The sequence below is a fragment of the Lepisosteus oculatus genome, chromosome 5 (genome assembly GCF_040954835.1).
Source record: "Lepisosteus oculatus isolate fLepOcu1 chromosome 5, fLepOcu1.hap2, whole genome shotgun sequence".
In the NCBI taxonomy this organism is placed as follows: Eukaryota; Metazoa; Chordata; class Actinopteri; order Semionotiformes; family Lepisosteidae; genus Lepisosteus; species Lepisosteus oculatus.
Genome location: NC_090700.1, coordinates 37,437,251 through 37,453,778, shown reverse-complemented (window position 1 = coordinate 37,453,778; position 16,528 = coordinate 37,437,251). Strand labels below are relative to the sequence as shown.

The window sequence follows — 16,528 nt, the reverse complement described above, 5'->3', positions numbered from 1 at the left end:
CCCCCCACCATCTCAGTCACTTCTCTTTTGCCAGTAATGTCAGAGCTTGAAAAGTTTGAGGTAGAAAATGTTTCCCCTCTTTATGACCCACGTCCTATGGTTTTATCCTAAGCAGCTGCTTGCCCTTGTAAAGCAGATTCTGCTTTCAATTAGGCCCCCCTGGGCGCAGACTTTTCTTCCCCCTCGAAACACTGTTTTGTGCTGTTGCTGAGGCTAAGTAAAGATGACATACCAATCTGTTGCATACCAAAAAGGCTGGAGCGATCTGGATAGAAGACATAGAAAATGAGGAGCTCCAAGGAATGGGTGACCTCTTATCCTCTTCCAAGCCTACAAAGATCCCTTTCTAAAACCTAAAGGGAAACCACTATGGGTGGGTTGAATAGATTCAACATTTGTGTGAAAATTTGGACTCACCGGGATTTGCTACTTTAATTGCAGATGGCAAAGATGAAGTTTGAGTTTTGTGCTTACTCCCATTAGGCTACATTGCACTTTTATTATGGTTTCCCTGGAGGTTTGTTGCAGTTTCCTATGGCTTCAATGCGCTTTCACTGTGCTTTGCAACACTGGATCAAGGGACCAGCCAATTAGAAAGGAGGAGAAAGAAGATTTGCTTAGCTGCAGCATTTTATGCTGACAAAGGGAAAGTGAAAGAGAAGGTGCAAGGACTGTAACAATTTGTAAAATAAGTTATGCAATGGCTCTTTTTTTAATTGGGTGAAAAATATTCGTTCGTTTTGCACATAACTAGAGTCCGGTGAAATATTAGTTACAAAGGTAGTCTGTGGGGAGGAGGTGGCGGAAGGGTCATGCTATTGTGGATTAGGATATTATAGGTCTGTCAATGGATCATACTTTGAGCACCACTTAACACAGTTCTACCTTCCCCTTCCTGCTCACTCCCAGACTGCTTGAGAAATGCTCAGGAAAGAAGCGGGACTGCTGTCAGACACTGGCCTGATTCATTTCGTGCTAATCCACTTACTAGTCTCCTGAATCAGACATGACCAGGGCTGGATAGGCCCACATGGCTCAGAAAATCTATAAACTGGACTGTATAAGTTATCCATTTCCCACCTGTAATGGAAAGAAAGGGTGCTCTCAGGCTTTTTGCTAAAAGGAAGAGACGCAGAAATATGTTATGTTGTGTGGTGGTCACTTTAGTTTCATGCTAGTGGTCCAGCAATAATCTAAAAATGGGCCTAGAATATCAATAAATGAATAATAATGAGAACGTGTTTGTCTTTAGGTTGTTTTATGTGTAAAACATACCTGGGGTAAGCAATCCAGTTTTTGGTAACCAAACCAGAGAATGACCCAGTGTCAGAAGTGACCACCAGGCGAAATGAGATAACCATTTCTGTGTATCTTCAGTTGAGCTCTGTGGTCCAGATGTCATGTCGTAAGATGAGTTTGGATCATGTCAAAGCTGCCTGAGACTGGATTCCTTAAGACACAGTGCATCATGGGCTGAGAGCTGCTGGAGTAAAGTGGATTTAGTTGATCCTAATCCCTATGAAGATGTCTCCTGGATATCGGAGAAGAGCACAATGAACAAGAGAATATTTAATTCAAATAAAAATAAAAAATTGTAATATTTAAATAAATTCATTAAGGTGTTTTCAGAAATGTAGGAAAAGACATGGATGATATCCCTAGTATGCTGTACCTTCACATGTTCTGTCTCCCAAGGCTTTGCAGATATTCCTTATATCCAAGGTGTGTCCAACAACTTAGCAATAACAATATATAAACAACTACTCCAAGCTGTTCATGGATAAATTGCCAGAATGAGTTTTTGGAAGACAGGTGAAGAATGAATGAAGCAAAGCTAAAGTGAAAAAAATGTTGAAAAGCAGGAAAGTACATTACACAATAAATGTAGTCAGTCACTCTTCATACCAGATGTGTGTTGATGGCTAAGCTGGAGTTGACACACTGTCCCTCACTGCCTGGGGTGTTTAGATCCAGGAACAACCAACTAGCTTAGTATAGTCAAACATAGTCCAAAAATGATCAACCATAAATCACAGCACCTCAGCATGACCTATGGGGAGATCCAAGTGTGTTAGTCCAAGTGTGGCAGGAGTGTCTGTCCCTATGGAGCTTCTCGCATGGTGATTTGATGGCAGTCTAACTGCATGGCACTATGCTGAACAAGTCAAGGAATCTCGCTTGCTGCCTTTCGTGTGGGCTCATCCTGACATGACAGCTTTTCAATTAGGACACCGCACATCCTCGTGCTGCTCGTATTACAGTGGCCTTCTTGCAAGACGAGAATGTGATGGTTCAAGTGTGCCATTCAGCCCTGCATGCCAGACTCAAGCCTCACTGATCATTTGTGTTATGAGCTGGCCTGACGCTTGGCATCGAGACTAGTGAACAGGTGCTTGTCCAGACTGCATGAAAGGAGGGGAGAGACTCTCACACAACAGCAGCTGCAACCTGGTGCGACGAGTGAGTCCCTGATCTACTGATTGTGTTGTTTGCTGTGGTGGCCAGGCTCATTACTGGCCTGGGACTTTCACAGTAGACATGTGACAGATGATAATCTGTATAAGGATTTTATCTTTCTGTTCAATAAAATGTCTGCCTGCCTTTGCCGAAAAAATATGTTCATTTTTTGATTACCTTGTAATGTTTTTTGCAATTACAGTTGATGTATTTCGTTTGATGTACAGTACATATGAAAACGGTGACAGGGTTCCAAAATATTAAAGAAATTAAGTTATTATTTAATTTTAAAATTATTATTTAATTATTATTTAATTTTTTGACCACATAGATTTATTATGTTGTGCAAAACATTTTACCTGTACTATGATACAAAATACCAGAGTTCTCAGAACCTTTAGTTAAAGGCCCGTTTGGTCTTGATATGCAAAGACCTCGAAAAATCCCTGTGCATGTTGGAGTGGAAATTAATATTTAACTTTAATTATAAATGTAAAAAAATGTCTAACACCTGCTGAAATTTAACCACGACGATCCGGATGGATTCCAATGAAGGTCACAGTAAACCGGTTGACCAGAACTGTGTTACCCCTTTTCTTACACATTAATAATTTTACAGAGATCAGTAACTATAGACGTGTTGGAGTTGTGCTTCAGCAGCATGGCCCAAAGCATTAGAATATCACAAAGCAGGACAACACTTGTGCCTTGTTACCTTGATACATTTATGATTTTTCACTCTCTTTTTATCACCAGCAGTTCCCTAGTTTTCAGAGTCTCAGAGGTTTTTGCATTCAAATGCAACAGATTAAAGACCATGAATAGCGAATTTCTGGGGGCATTTCTCTATCCTCCATTTCATAATGGAGGTCATTTCTGCCATTTCTTTTATCCGGTTCTGTAACATTCCAGTCTCACCTGCTCTCACACTCTTGAGTTTTTGGTGTCCTGATGCAAATTGTGGAGGTGAAAAAGACATTCCTGAAGAAATTCATTTGCAAAGGAATTTATTATTATGTTTGTAATATACTGTGTGTGGTGTTGTCCACTGTACTGTGTCATCTGTTGACTTGACTCTGCCTTATGTAAGCACCTGTTTTTTAGATAATACTGTATAACTACCTGCTAAAACACAGATTCATTGGATTGTTCTGGCATTTATGCAGCGTGGTTGTGTTAAACACAAGCTTATGATATTGAAATTCTCACCACAAAAGGTGTCCTATTTGTTGGCTCTGAGAAGTGCAACAACAACTACCTTAACAGGTAAGAATTTATTGCACGCACACTTTTATTAAAGATCTAACTTGGTGGGTCTTTCAGTTCTAAAAACACAATCTGCTGGTGGTGGTGGCAGGACTCAGATCTTTGCATAAACAGGGATGAATGTGATTAGACATTGTCAAAATTAAGCCTATGGAAAAGTGTTTTTTAACAGGGCATCTTAGTCTCTTCTTTTTGTACTGAATATTGCACTATTGTAAAACAGGCTTCATCTAATACGCCAAAGTAGGTTTTGTGCCTTTATTTACAGAGAATGCTTATATATACTGTATATGCTTATATTTATTTAATATCTTACTCTTTTGCATCAAAAGGATAAAACTTTATCTTAACTACTCTAGACAAAGGCTAGACTGAGTGAAGCATTGAAAATTGTTATAAAAGTCGTATGGCGAAATGTAACCTTGGTGAACATAATAAATGCATGATCCATTTTAAGCAATACAAGTGTCAGGACCATGTGGATGAGCAGAGAAAATAAAGAGTTAGCTCCAGAAACAATCCCAGTTGAGTACGTGGCATGTGTTTGTGAACTCCCAGGCAATCTGAGAATTCTGATTAAATCAGAAATGTTACCCAGAGGCGTTCCAGCATATGGTTAAATAAAGAACATATATAATTAGGACCAGGCAGCACAGAACTTTGGGAAAACTGCACATGTTTTTCAAGTCTTTTGCAGATAGATAAGGCTTAAAGTATCTTGCATTTTAATACACTGTTATTATTTTTTTTTATCCTTGGGAAGGTCTATTATAAGGTATAAGGTTAATTGTAAAGTGACTTTTTTCCACAGTACATTTGAATGGTAGTTTTGTGCAGGCAAAGGTTTTACTATGTTTTTACCACACAATTGCTCCACTTTGCCTTTGTCGACATCACACTTTGTTGTCACCACAGTGAAACACACAGCCAGGTTTTGCTTTGTAGAAGACAAGTACATTTATAGTTTTAGAAACCTCTTACAATGACTATTAACAGTAATTTGTAATTAAGAACTAGTTTTGAAGGCAGCCTTCATGTTGATGATGGTGTTGCCATCTTTGGCATGAAATTGAGTCAGTTCTATGGCATAACTCAACTGGGGTGCCCAGCTACTAGGAGGACGAGCTGGTTTTGGTTTGTCTTTGCTTTGGTGCAGAAATAGACCATCATTTCAGACACACCTTGGAGTGTCCCAGTGACCATAGCCGAAACAAACATAAAGAGACCCATTTCCTGAATGTCATAATCTTTGTGAAACTCCCTCTTGAGGTACATTTCCCAGTTACCTGTCTTTGTGCCTTCCTCCAGTTTTGCGCCATGTCTGCACAATAAATTCCCATTTCTGAGATACACTGTGCTGCCTTTGCACCTGTCATCCTTTCCAACTTGGCTAAGCCTCGGACTCTTGTGTGATTCCTTCTAGCGAAGTCAAGACAGCCAAAATGGCCATTGGAGAGAAGAAGACCATGGTGAAAAAGGAGGAGGAAGGCGTCGTGTTGCAGTATGTGGACCCTCCAGATGGCGGCTGGGGCTGGATGATTGTGCTGCATTGCTTTCTGGTAAGTAACTGGAGAGGCGCTCGGTGATCAAGAACAACAAGGTTTCAGCACCGCAGCACCGCAGGTCTGGAATTCAATCCAGGGTCCCAGAGCTGTGAGACAGCAATACTAACAACTGTGCCACCCTATTTTGTGTAATGATGCTGAATAATAGAGAAAGGTAGACCATTCTTTCTGTCAGATGGCTTCTTCGAGATCTGGATATGGACTGTGTACATTTCAGTTTGCCATGAATAGCTTTCTGTCTTTCATGCTCTCTCAACAGAATTCCAAAGAGACCCCAAACCACTGCCTTCACCTCACTAACCAATTATTTTGTGTATCTGCAGAAATGCAGATTAGCTAATATATAGAGAGTGATTTTATAACCATGTTTTTTGACCCTCTGACACTGATTTCCATTCTAAGTACAGTTCTGTTTCTTTTTTGTCTGTCTTTTCTGTCTTAATTCTCAGCACTTTACAGCTTTCTCTTTTCTTCTGTTCTTATAGTAAACATTATTGCACTATTTGTCACAAAGCAGATTCCCTCTAGATTGGCTTATTGGATTCTGAATGTTTTTTGAATCAGTAGACCTGATGGGATAATTGCCAGTCTAATATGAAGCACAGTTTGCCCACTCTAGAAGATAAGAATAAGGATGTGCTGAGACACTCAAATGAGAAAATGTTCCTTATAGAGGACATTCATAAGAACAGAAAGAAATGTCCCAGGTTTTACTCTTCTCCTGTAACATCCATTTTGTCTGACTTATGTATATGTCTCTGCTGTTCCAGGTGAACATTCTGGTTATGGGCACTCTGAAGTCATTTGGGATATTCTTTGTGGCATTCCAGGATGCCTTTGGAGGCTCCTCGGAGCAAATCAGCTGGATCGGTTCCATCATGTCTAGCCTACGGCTCTCTGCTGGTCAGCATTGCCAATCACACAGCTCTGTCACTGTCATTAAGAAGTTTATTCTCGCTGTTTTACTTTCTTAGCCCTTATGAAATTTTAATAGATGAACATGGCACTTCAGCACTTTTAGCACAGTTGTTCCTGGACATCGGGTACTTATTTCTTTCTTTTACCATATTCTCCCACAACAAACATTTTTGGTGTAAATCACTGCACTAGAAAGTCATCGTTATGATTTACCCTCATGAATGTCAGAAGCTGCTGTACCACACTGCTGTTATCACAATAATTATGGTACAGCATTAGTCTAGTGCACTGTTGTAGAGTACATTCATGGTAAAATGAAGGAAAGTGCAGTGAAAGTAAATTTGTTTTAAATGGTAAAAGGGTAAAACAATCCACTTGCCTTAGTAAACTGTCAGGAAGATGTATTTACACTAGTTCAGCTCTTGTGATAGGTAGGCAACACTTTCAGGCAGTTTAACATGGTGCAACATGAAACATCTGTTTAATTAAACAATATTGCATTGAGTGATAGCCTTTGCATACAGTGGAGTGTTGAACATGTCAAAACTTGTTGTAAGACAAGACAGTAGAATAGGAACAAGCAGAGGATAATTCCACAGTGAGAAGAAGAAGACAATGTTTCGACTATGGAGCCTCTTCATGTGGAAAAATGAAGAAAAGAGCAGGAATTCTGGTCATCAGTAACCGGTCTGAAGCAACGTCTTCTTCTCCTGCAGATCAGTTCTCTTCTTCTTCTGTAGGACCCCTGGCGTCAGTTGCTTGTGGTAAACTGGGCAACCGCTTGACATCCATAGTAGGGGCTGTCCTCGTCAGTGCCGGTTTCCTGACCAGCATCCTCGCCACCAACGTTATCTTCCTGTACATTAGCATGGGCATCATTGTCGGTAAGTGAGAGGAAGAGGCTGGGCTTCAACAGTGCTTCCTACCATACCTGTAGAGCCATGTCATCTTCCCTTCATTGGGCTGACTGTTTAATTCTGTGGACAGATGTATGTTAACATTTCTCCAGGTCTCCTCTACAGAAACTAAATTTCCAGTTGATCCAGTTATGACATAATAATAATACACTTTATTTTATATAGTGCCCTTAAAGGTGGCTTCTCAAAGCTCTTTACAGAATGACAACAGCAACAACAACAATTAAAAATAAACAATAAAAAATACACAAGAAAAACACGATGAGAATATGCAGAGGAGACAGTAGATGGTGGTACTAAATACAGTAGGAGCAGAGGGGTAAAGAATGGAACCAGTTAAGTAAAGGCTCTTCTAATGAAGAAGTTTTTGAGTCTGGATTTGAAGGGGTTTAGAGAAGGTGAGTCTCTGATGTCCTTGGGGAGAGAGTTCCAGAGCTTAGGGGCATAACAGGAGAAACTCTGTCAGCCATAAAGTGTAGACAGACTTGGGGGACAGATAGGAGACCAGAATTAGAGGAGCGAAGGTTGGGAGATGGGAAGTAGGGTTATAATAGATCAGACAGTTGCCAAGCCATGCAGAGCCTTATAGGTGAGCATGAGGATTTAAAAATCTACACAAAACTTGACAGGAAGCCAGTGCAAGGACTCCAGGATCTGAGTAATGTGATCACTTGCACTAGATCTGGTCAGGATTCTGGCTGCCGAATTTTGGACATACTGGAGCTTGTTCAGTCTGGATTTAGATACTGCAGTGAGTACAGCATTACAGTCAATTTGGGAGAAGACAAATGTGTTGATCAGCTTTTCAGCCACAGTTAGTGATAACATTGGGCGTAGTCTAGCGATATTTCTGAAGTGAAAGAAAGATGTTTTTACAATATGCTGCACATGTGGGTTAAATGTTAAGCCTGAAACAAATATTGCCCCAAGGTTTTTCAATTTAGACTGAAGCTCAAGTACAGTACCATCCACAGACAGGGTTGCAGAATTGGCTTTACAAATTGATGGGGGAGGTGCCAATAAGCATGACTTCAGTCTTGTCATAGTTAAGATGAAGGAAATTTTGAGTCATCCAAGTTTTTTTGTCAGAGATTAGATAGAATAGAGACAGCCACATCAGTGTCAGGTGTGGTATGGATGTATATTTGAGTATTATCAGCATAGAAATGATAGTTGAGCCCATGTGATCTTAAAAGCTGACCTGTGATGCCGGATGTTGTCGATGTTGGAGCTAAAGAAATCTAAAAATGTGTTGCAAAGTTGCAATGAGGCAGGTGATGTGGTGGGGCAGTTAGGCTTTAGCAGTCTGTTGATGGTGGAGAAAAGATGCCTGGGGTTGACATTGACTTAAGGTGACTAATTTAGTCAACCCAAACAAGATGGCACCAAAATGCCAAGAGTCTGATCTCTTTCTCTTCTATCTAGTGTTGGTGCACAGCCTCTGAAATACTGGTAAAATGTATACTTCCCCTGCCAGCTTTGCGACTGAAGTCCAGTACTTATGATACTCTAATAATCAATAGAAAACAATAATTTGATTTCACTCCTAATTTAACACTATGATACTGTATATCAACATTTCAGTACTTCAAAGCGTAGTTTTAGAAATGGGAAGTATTTTCCACATCCTGATTGGCTTGGAAAATTTAAAAATTCAAGATTAACATGTTTTAGTCTCCTGTTCCAGGCAAGAATCATTTAACTGAGAAACTGAAGTTGAACCAAAACACGGGCCTTGTGGCTCTAAAGGACTGGTTTTGGGACCTCTGACTGAGATATCATTTCATTTTAGGCTTCGATATTGTCAAGATGTGCTATCAGCCTCACATTGTCATTGTCTTCCTCAGGCACGGGATTTGCTCTCTTGTATCAGGTCACCTCTGTCGTCACGGCAATGTATTTCAGAAAGAGGCTGGCGACTGCCTACTCCATTGGCCGCTCGGGGATGGGGCTGACCTTTGCCCTTGCTCCCTTCACTCAGCTTCTGCTGGAGCAGTATGGCTGGGAAGGTATGTGGGGCTCTGTGTGCCTGGTGCCAAAATGAAATATTCCCTTTAGAATATTCCCTTTGGGTTTGTATGTGGACCAAATAAGACCATGGGAAATAAGGGAGATACCAGGGGAATCATAAGTGAATTATGTGCTTATCAAAAAACAAAAGAGCAATAATATAACACTATTGGACATAAATATGAGGCTAAGGGTAAATGACATAATCCTGTCTTCTAATAAAATCTACAGTATATAGAAATTAGTGTTTGGGGGAATAAAACATTAGTTGTATGGAAACTGATTTATTAAACGTATATAAAAGTCCTGCTCAGTAAGTTGTTAGTGGTTTTTTGATCTGAGGATTACATCAAGGCGTACATGACTCCAAATCTCTCAGCAAGAAAAATAGAGAACCATCTAACTTTCCAATATCTTAACAAAACTGGAACATACATTTGTAAGGAACTAGCACTAGATCATTAATTTGAGTTTCCCCCTTTGACAGAACACCAGCCTTAATCAACGGTGAGACAGAATAGTTGAATATTTTTTTATGTAGTCTGAGTAATACCTTCACAGATCTGTATATGATACTTATATTATTCATATGATGTATTACTTGCATTATTCGTATGATTGCAAATAATAAAATTTATAATCCTTAAGAACCATTAATCAAAAAGGCAAAACATAACGTAAGTATTTATAATGCATAACAGCTGTTGCAATGAGGACATAGCAGGTGTCACGGAGTTCATGCTGAGTCTGAGTGAAATGTGTTTGAATAGCTCCTGGTGGACATTCGCCAGGATTACAAAAACACCAGGAAGTCTGGCATGATGGACTATCAACTAGGCAGAGGCTCACCTGGCACAGCAGCTTGGGTCAATATAGAGGTGGGCAGAGGAAAGTTAGTGTGGGAAATGCGTACTTTTTGGAACTTGCCCCTGCCAAACCTTACTGAGTTTTTATTCTTATGTTGAAACTTTTGATTTGAGTTTTTCTGTCTAATTTTTCTCTGTTTTGAATTAATATTGGGTAGTTGCATGCCTGCTGCCTTTAGAAATCAACCGTTGAAACAGGGTTTAAAATCTTTAAAGATGGTCCATATGCACTCTATTAGATCTTTTTATTTCTGTTCCCGTTTGCAGTTCAAGGCTTTTAAATGGGCTGCACATGTCACTTTGTTCTGTGAACATGCTGTAGATGACACAAATGGTGCCCTCTAGTTTGGACTGGCTAAGGGGAAACTGAAAATTAGTCCTTGGATCTCAGCATATCCTGTCTGTAACCTACCCCTGGGGAAGGAGCAGTCTGGTTAGAACTGGCGTATGCTGTCATGTCAATTGCTTTGAGGGCCATTCTGGGTCAGCATTGATCAGGATAGGATTCCAAGCCAGAGACAACAGCAACTGCACCAGTGTGTTCCAGTGTGTTGCCACTGCGAATCTGCAAAGGACACATTTTAATAGACTTAAAGGGGATTTTATGGTAAAGTGTGTATATCTTGGTAGGTAATCAGTTTGCCCACGATACCAAAATGCCGTGGAGCTAATCAGATACAGTACTTTAACAACATGATACACGTTTCAAAGCTGAAATCTGTCCAATTTCTCTGAACAAAGTCTGAAAGATTTAGTAAAAATTGCCTCAACTACAAATTACTTTTTTGCGTCAAGCAAAGTGTTTGACCCACAGAAACTCCTTTTATAAGAGTACTAGGAAGTGCAGCATTTCAGATGTAGTCATGTTATTTGAACTGTTAAAAACAGGTGACGTTAATTGCAAAAACATAGTGTTGATCTGGAATTGATCATTTATTGATCATAAGTGATCATTAAGAGCAAATTCTCCTCCCAGTTCTCCTCGCAATCTTTAAATTAAATTGAAATGTTAAGTATGTCACTAGTCCCCTTGTAACAATCAAAAGTTAATAGTGAAAAGATCCACTTGTATTTGTTTTTATATATATATAGATTTATTTTGTTAAAGCTTTCTGACATGTAAGTGCTTCCTCTTTCACAGGAGCACTTCTAATATTAGGAGGCCTCATGCTCAACCTGGTGGCATCTGGAATGCTCCTGAGACCCATCAGTGTCAAGGCTCCTGAGCTGCCATCCTCTTCCTCCTCTCTCCTGAAGGACCATGCAAGCAAAGCAGAAAAAGTTCAGGGTCACTATAAGAACTGCTTTAATGGGTGCATTCCTTTAACAACCGGCAGCATCAAGACCGACTCCATGTCAGGAGAGCAGAGAAACGTGTCCACACCTGAAAAAGTACCCATCAACCCAGAAGCCTCGCAAACCCTGGAGCCAGCAAACACCCTTATCCAAAACGGTGTCATCCAAAACGGCATCTTCCAAAATAGGCATATTAAGAATGACTGCAATGGGGACAACATGCCAGAGGAAACGAAGGTGTTCCTGGAGCAGAATGGCAAGGCTCTATCAATAGAGATGTCAACAAGCAAAAGTGTCAGTGAAGAACTCCCAAAGACCAAAATCCTGGATTTCTCACTACTAAAAGACCCTTTCTTCTGCATCTACACATGGTCACTGGTCTTCAGCCAGCTGGCCTATTTTATCCCCTATTTCCACCTTTCAGCCCGAGCCAGGAATCTTGGGATTGACCCCATGGATGCTTCCTTTATTATTTCAGTGGCAGGTAAGTCACAGTTACATTGCATGCCATGCTTGAATTTTACTGTGGGCAAAGAGACCTGGTACTTGCACACACAATCCCTTCCTTTGTCAAATCTTAATGGCTTTTGCATGACCTGCTTTTCATGGAGCCTAAGCTGTTTGAAAAAACTGGTTCTCACTTGCACATTCTTGTTTTTTAAAAGTGAATCCAATGTGTCCAAGGACCAAAGGTGCTTCATGTAAATTACCATGGGGTCATGGCTTCTGATTTATCTTTAGGTAGGATTTGGAAGTCAAATAGGTATGAGTGTTTGCACACAATTGTATGTGTGAGTGCCTGCATGAGGAGTTTTCCAATTCGTAGAACTGAGAAAAAAGTTTGTGTTGAATGATTTTGACACAAAGTAACATGCATTTCTGTGGTTCTTACATACCCATTGCCATGCTTTGTCTATTTATGCCTGAACATAACACATGGGTATCTAGTAAACTATAAAATTGTACAAGTCAGAATTAAGTATTGTCTGATTCTTAAGAGACCCATAACCAATCCTTAGGACAGGACAGTTACCAGTTTAACTGATAAAATATTCCCTTAAGAATTGCAAGCACTAAACTCCAGCCTGTTATAGAGTGATGACTGCCAGAAAATGTGTTTTAAAGTTGCGGTCCGATTTAAGAAAAGCCCTCTGTGAACCTGCACTCATTAGTTATTTGTGAGCAGCTCAGTGTTTGCTGTCTTATGTAACAGCTGCTGAACTTTAGCACAGTGGCCCAAGCAATGGAGTTGAAGTGCTTTCTGTTGATACCGCTTCCTTCCTTCCACCTGCACGAGGCTGCTGCTATCTAGTGTCCTGAAGAGACTCCCAGTATCAGCCCAGACAGACCCTCACACCACGTCTGCCTGATTGCGTCTTTGACTGACTCAGGACTAATAATTTTTATTTTACAATATAAACAATATATTTAAAAAGGGAAATAAATTCCAATGAGTTAAAATGTCTGCTATTATTATTATTAATTTCTATCCCCATCTGAATGTGTCTTGTTATATTTCTAATGGTGCCCCTTTACTCTGATACTCTGACACTGGCAAGGAAATAAGTTGTGAAATGTTTATATTTTTCATGAAAAACAGAGGAATTAAAGTCTTTTGACAGGTGGGACTCAGCCATCATCTCTTTTGTTTTTCTAATGTAAAAGGCCAACAATCTTCTATTTGTATATCCTGCACCTGCAAATCATCTCGGCTCACTGCTGCAGTCATGCGACAGTTAGAAGGTAACGAGTGCCTGGGCGTCAGCTCGTCCCCTTGTCATATGCCTAGCTGCACAGGCAGGGGAGAGTTCGTACCAGCTGAGCACTGGCACACTTGGCAGCTGCCAGGGGCTGCTGTTGCACGCTGAGCTGAGGATCAGCAGGCTGGCTCATGCCCACCCAGCCCTGGCGGCTCTTTGGCCAGCTGTTTGCTTAGTCAGCTAGTGACCTAATTGAAGTTCACCTGGACTATTGTGGTTTATCTGTGTTCCAAATGCCTTAAGTCCCTTAGGTACTCCTGACCTGGTTTTAAAACCATGATTGAAGAGATCACAACTACTCAACTGTATGTACTCATGCTTTGTTTTCATACTGGCTGACTAAGGCAGTAGTGAAACCCCATAGACTGCATGTGGCTAAACTAAGCTTTTGCCAACAGCTCCCCACCCCCCCCCCAGTTCCGAATGACAGTGTCCATCACACTGGCCCCATCTCAGTGGGGTCCTGTCGATGCCAGGCCAGTCAAGGAGGAGGTAGTGCAGGGGATGGTGGAGTCTCTCTCTGTATCCTGAGTTCCATCCGACCCCAGGGTCTTGCCAAGCTCCGGAGGGGTCCTGGGCTACAGAGCACGCTCACAATGAACAGTCTGTGTGAGTGTGAGTGCCTGCCGTGTTTGAGTGAGACGCAGCCTGCTTTCTCAGATTCCATCTGCGTGTGAAGCTCTTCACAGAGCAGTAGAGACCGCCAGCCCAGTCCCCCTACTCAAAGGATTCCTTTCAACCCAGACAGCTAAGGCTTCCCAAACAGGCCCTTGCTATGGCTGCTGCTGGTGCCCAGAAAATCGCTAGGCAACGTCTTCCAACAGGAGCCGCTACCTTGGAGACGGGAGGTTTCTAAATTCTGCAGAGCTTTGAAGTGGCTGCTGAATTTATACAGAGATTCATTGTGTCTGCGACGGGTACAGTGGAAGAAAGGCCTGAACGTGTTTTTTTTTAAGAAGTGGGCTGGGGAATGTTTGGAGAAGACTTAGTTAACATGGTGAACTTGTCATTGTCCTTTGTCCCTGAGGGCGTTCATTCCCTTGTTATTTGCAGTTGTGGAAGAGCAGGGAGAATGTGCAGCATGGAAATGTACCTATTGCTTCTTCTTACAAAATGGTATGCAGCTACAAAACTGAGCTAATCTCTGTAGAGCGTATTATTATTAATAATAATAAAATAATAAGTAGTTCAAGTAGGTAGCTGCGTCAGCATGCGTAGGCTGCAAAGGAACAACTAAAGTTTTATTCCATGCTGAAAACAGAAGAAAAGAAACAACTTTTCAGCTGTGGAGTCTCCTTCGGGTGACATAAAACAATACACTTTATTCTATATAGTGTCTTTAAAAGTAGCTTCTCAAAGCCCTTTACAGAACAGAAAAATACACATTGAGAGGAGATAGTAGATGGAGGTTTGGGAAATAGTAGGAAAGCAAAGGGGCAGACAAAAGACCAGTTAAATAAAAGCCCATGTTTTTGTCAGAGGTGTAATTAGATAGCAGAGACAGCTACATCAGTGTCAGGTTTAGTATGGATGTAGATTTGAGTATCATCAGCGTAGAAATAATCATTTAGACCGTGCAATCTTAACAGCTGACCAAGTAGCTATTGGTTCTGAAAAGTATAAGTGCCAGTGATGAGCCCTGAGGAATACCAGACTTAACGAGTCCAATTTCAGAACTAAAACCACCAAGAGATAAAGTGACAGTGATCAGCAAGATTTGAACCATTTAAGAACAGTCTGAAGACAAGAAAGAAAAGATATTGTGGTTAACAGGATCAAAAGCAGCACTGTCGTCAAGTAGAATAAGGATAGAAAGAAAACCAGTAAACCAGCATCAGAAGCCATAAGAAGATTACTAGTGACTTTAACTAGGCCAGTTTCTGTGCTGTGTAGTTGTAAGAAACCAGATTAAAGGGGATCGAAAAGGTTATTTAACCGATTTGTAACAGCATGTTACATTTTTTGCAAGAAAGCGTAGGTTAGATATTGGACAAAAATTGTTTAGGTTTCCAGAGACATATTTGTTGTTTTTTTTTTTACACTGGGGTAACAGCAGAAGTTTTGAAGGCCACTGGTACCACGCCAGTGCTCAAGGACTCATTTATTATGTTAAGGATAATAGGGCAGAGTGAATTTAAACAGGATTGAAATAAAGCTGTGGGAATTGGATCTAAATGCAGGTAGTGGATTTCATACACGAAGCCAGTTTACTGAGGCATTCAGAGTCACATAGAGAGAAGCTAGAGAGAAGGGAGCCAGTTAAACTAGGGAGGAGGCATAGAGGTAACATGCGTTGTTTGTCTCCAGAAGAGAATATGATGTCGGATGTTGTCGATCTTGGAGCTACTGTATAGAACAGAGTTGGAATGAGGCAGGTAATGTGGTGGGGCAGTTTGGCTTAAGCAATCAGTTGATGGTGGGGAGCAGATGTCTAGGTTTGTTATGGTTGTTCCCAATGATGTGGGAGAAGCAGCTGGATCTAGCAGACTCTACTGCATCATTGCGTTCATTAAGTTTGTCCTTTAAAGGATCAGAGTAGGAAAAGCAAGCTGAAGAGAACAGAACAGAGTTCTCAAACTTGTCTGGTCAACAGATTGTCAGTTGCAAAACCTCACAGAGTATGAGGGGGAAGAGTTCTAGCTTGAAGGGAATATCTAAGTGGTCAGAGAGGCACAGTTCAAAATAAGAGAAGTGAGAAACAAAAGAGTCGTCTTCAATTACTAAATCCAGGGTGTGTCCTTTGTGATCAGTTGGGCTAAGAACAAACTGTTGGAATGCCAAAGATAGAAGCTAAATAGGAAGACTGTGAGTCCACATGCATATTAAAGTCACCAAGAACACGGCTCCTCTAAAATCGGAGATAAAAACTCATCTAAAAAGGCACCACGAGGCCCAGGGGAGTCTATAGACACTAACAATAATAGTAGTGGGAAAGAAACAAGACACTCAAAAGAGCAGAGCAGGACTTCAACAGAACAATTATGCCCCCACCACGGCCAGAAGGGTGAGGTTGTTCAAAGAAACCATAACCTGGAGGGACTATTATGTTAAACAAGAGATCTGGTTTGTCGTGATTGGAACTAAAACTGGGGGAGAAGGAGAAAAAAAGACAAATGAAAGTAAAATGTAAATAAAAACTAGAAAAAAGTGAAAACTGGTGACAGGAGTGGCAGCCAGTCCTTCTGTGTTCCCTCTTAGCCGGAACCGAAAATCGCTGCTCTGGGAGCGAAGCAAGGGGTGTCACCGGGCTTCCAGGACAGGCAGAGAGTTAATAAAGGGAACTGAATATGTATGTATAGATAGAGACAGCTGGAAGACCAAAACTACTGACCTCCATGAAAGTATGTCAGCACATTCTTGAAAATGTAGTGTCCAAGAGGGGACATGGCAAGCTTCTATGCTTGTTTGAGGAGAAGAGCAGAATGACTAGAGTCAATTACAGAGAAGCTAGAGAGAAGCTAGGTATAACACAT

At 40.9% G+C, this 16,528-nt stretch overlaps 1 protein-coding gene across 4 annotated transcripts in view; it reads left to right on the top strand.

The window, feature by feature from the left end:
- Nucleotides 1–16,528, top strand: part of slc16a4 (solute carrier family 16 member 4) — a 38,186-nt gene that overhangs the window by 8,990 nt on the left and 12,668 nt on the right. For 3 of the 4 annotated variants that reach the window (XM_015342781.2, XM_015342783.2, XM_015342780.2), the window contains 5 exons: nucleotides 5,147–5,282; nucleotides 6,059–6,191; nucleotides 6,923–7,090; nucleotides 8,971–9,132; nucleotides 11,141–11,779. In XM_015342781.2, the coding sequence (XP_015198267.2) occupies nucleotides 5,147–5,282; nucleotides 6,059–6,191; nucleotides 6,923–7,090; nucleotides 8,971–9,132; nucleotides 11,141–11,779 (1,238 nt within the window). The remainder of the gene's footprint in view (nucleotides 1–5,146; nucleotides 5,283–6,058; nucleotides 6,192–6,922; nucleotides 7,091–8,970; nucleotides 9,133–11,140; nucleotides 11,780–16,528) is intronic. The other variant, XM_006628534.3, reaches the window with a different exon arrangement.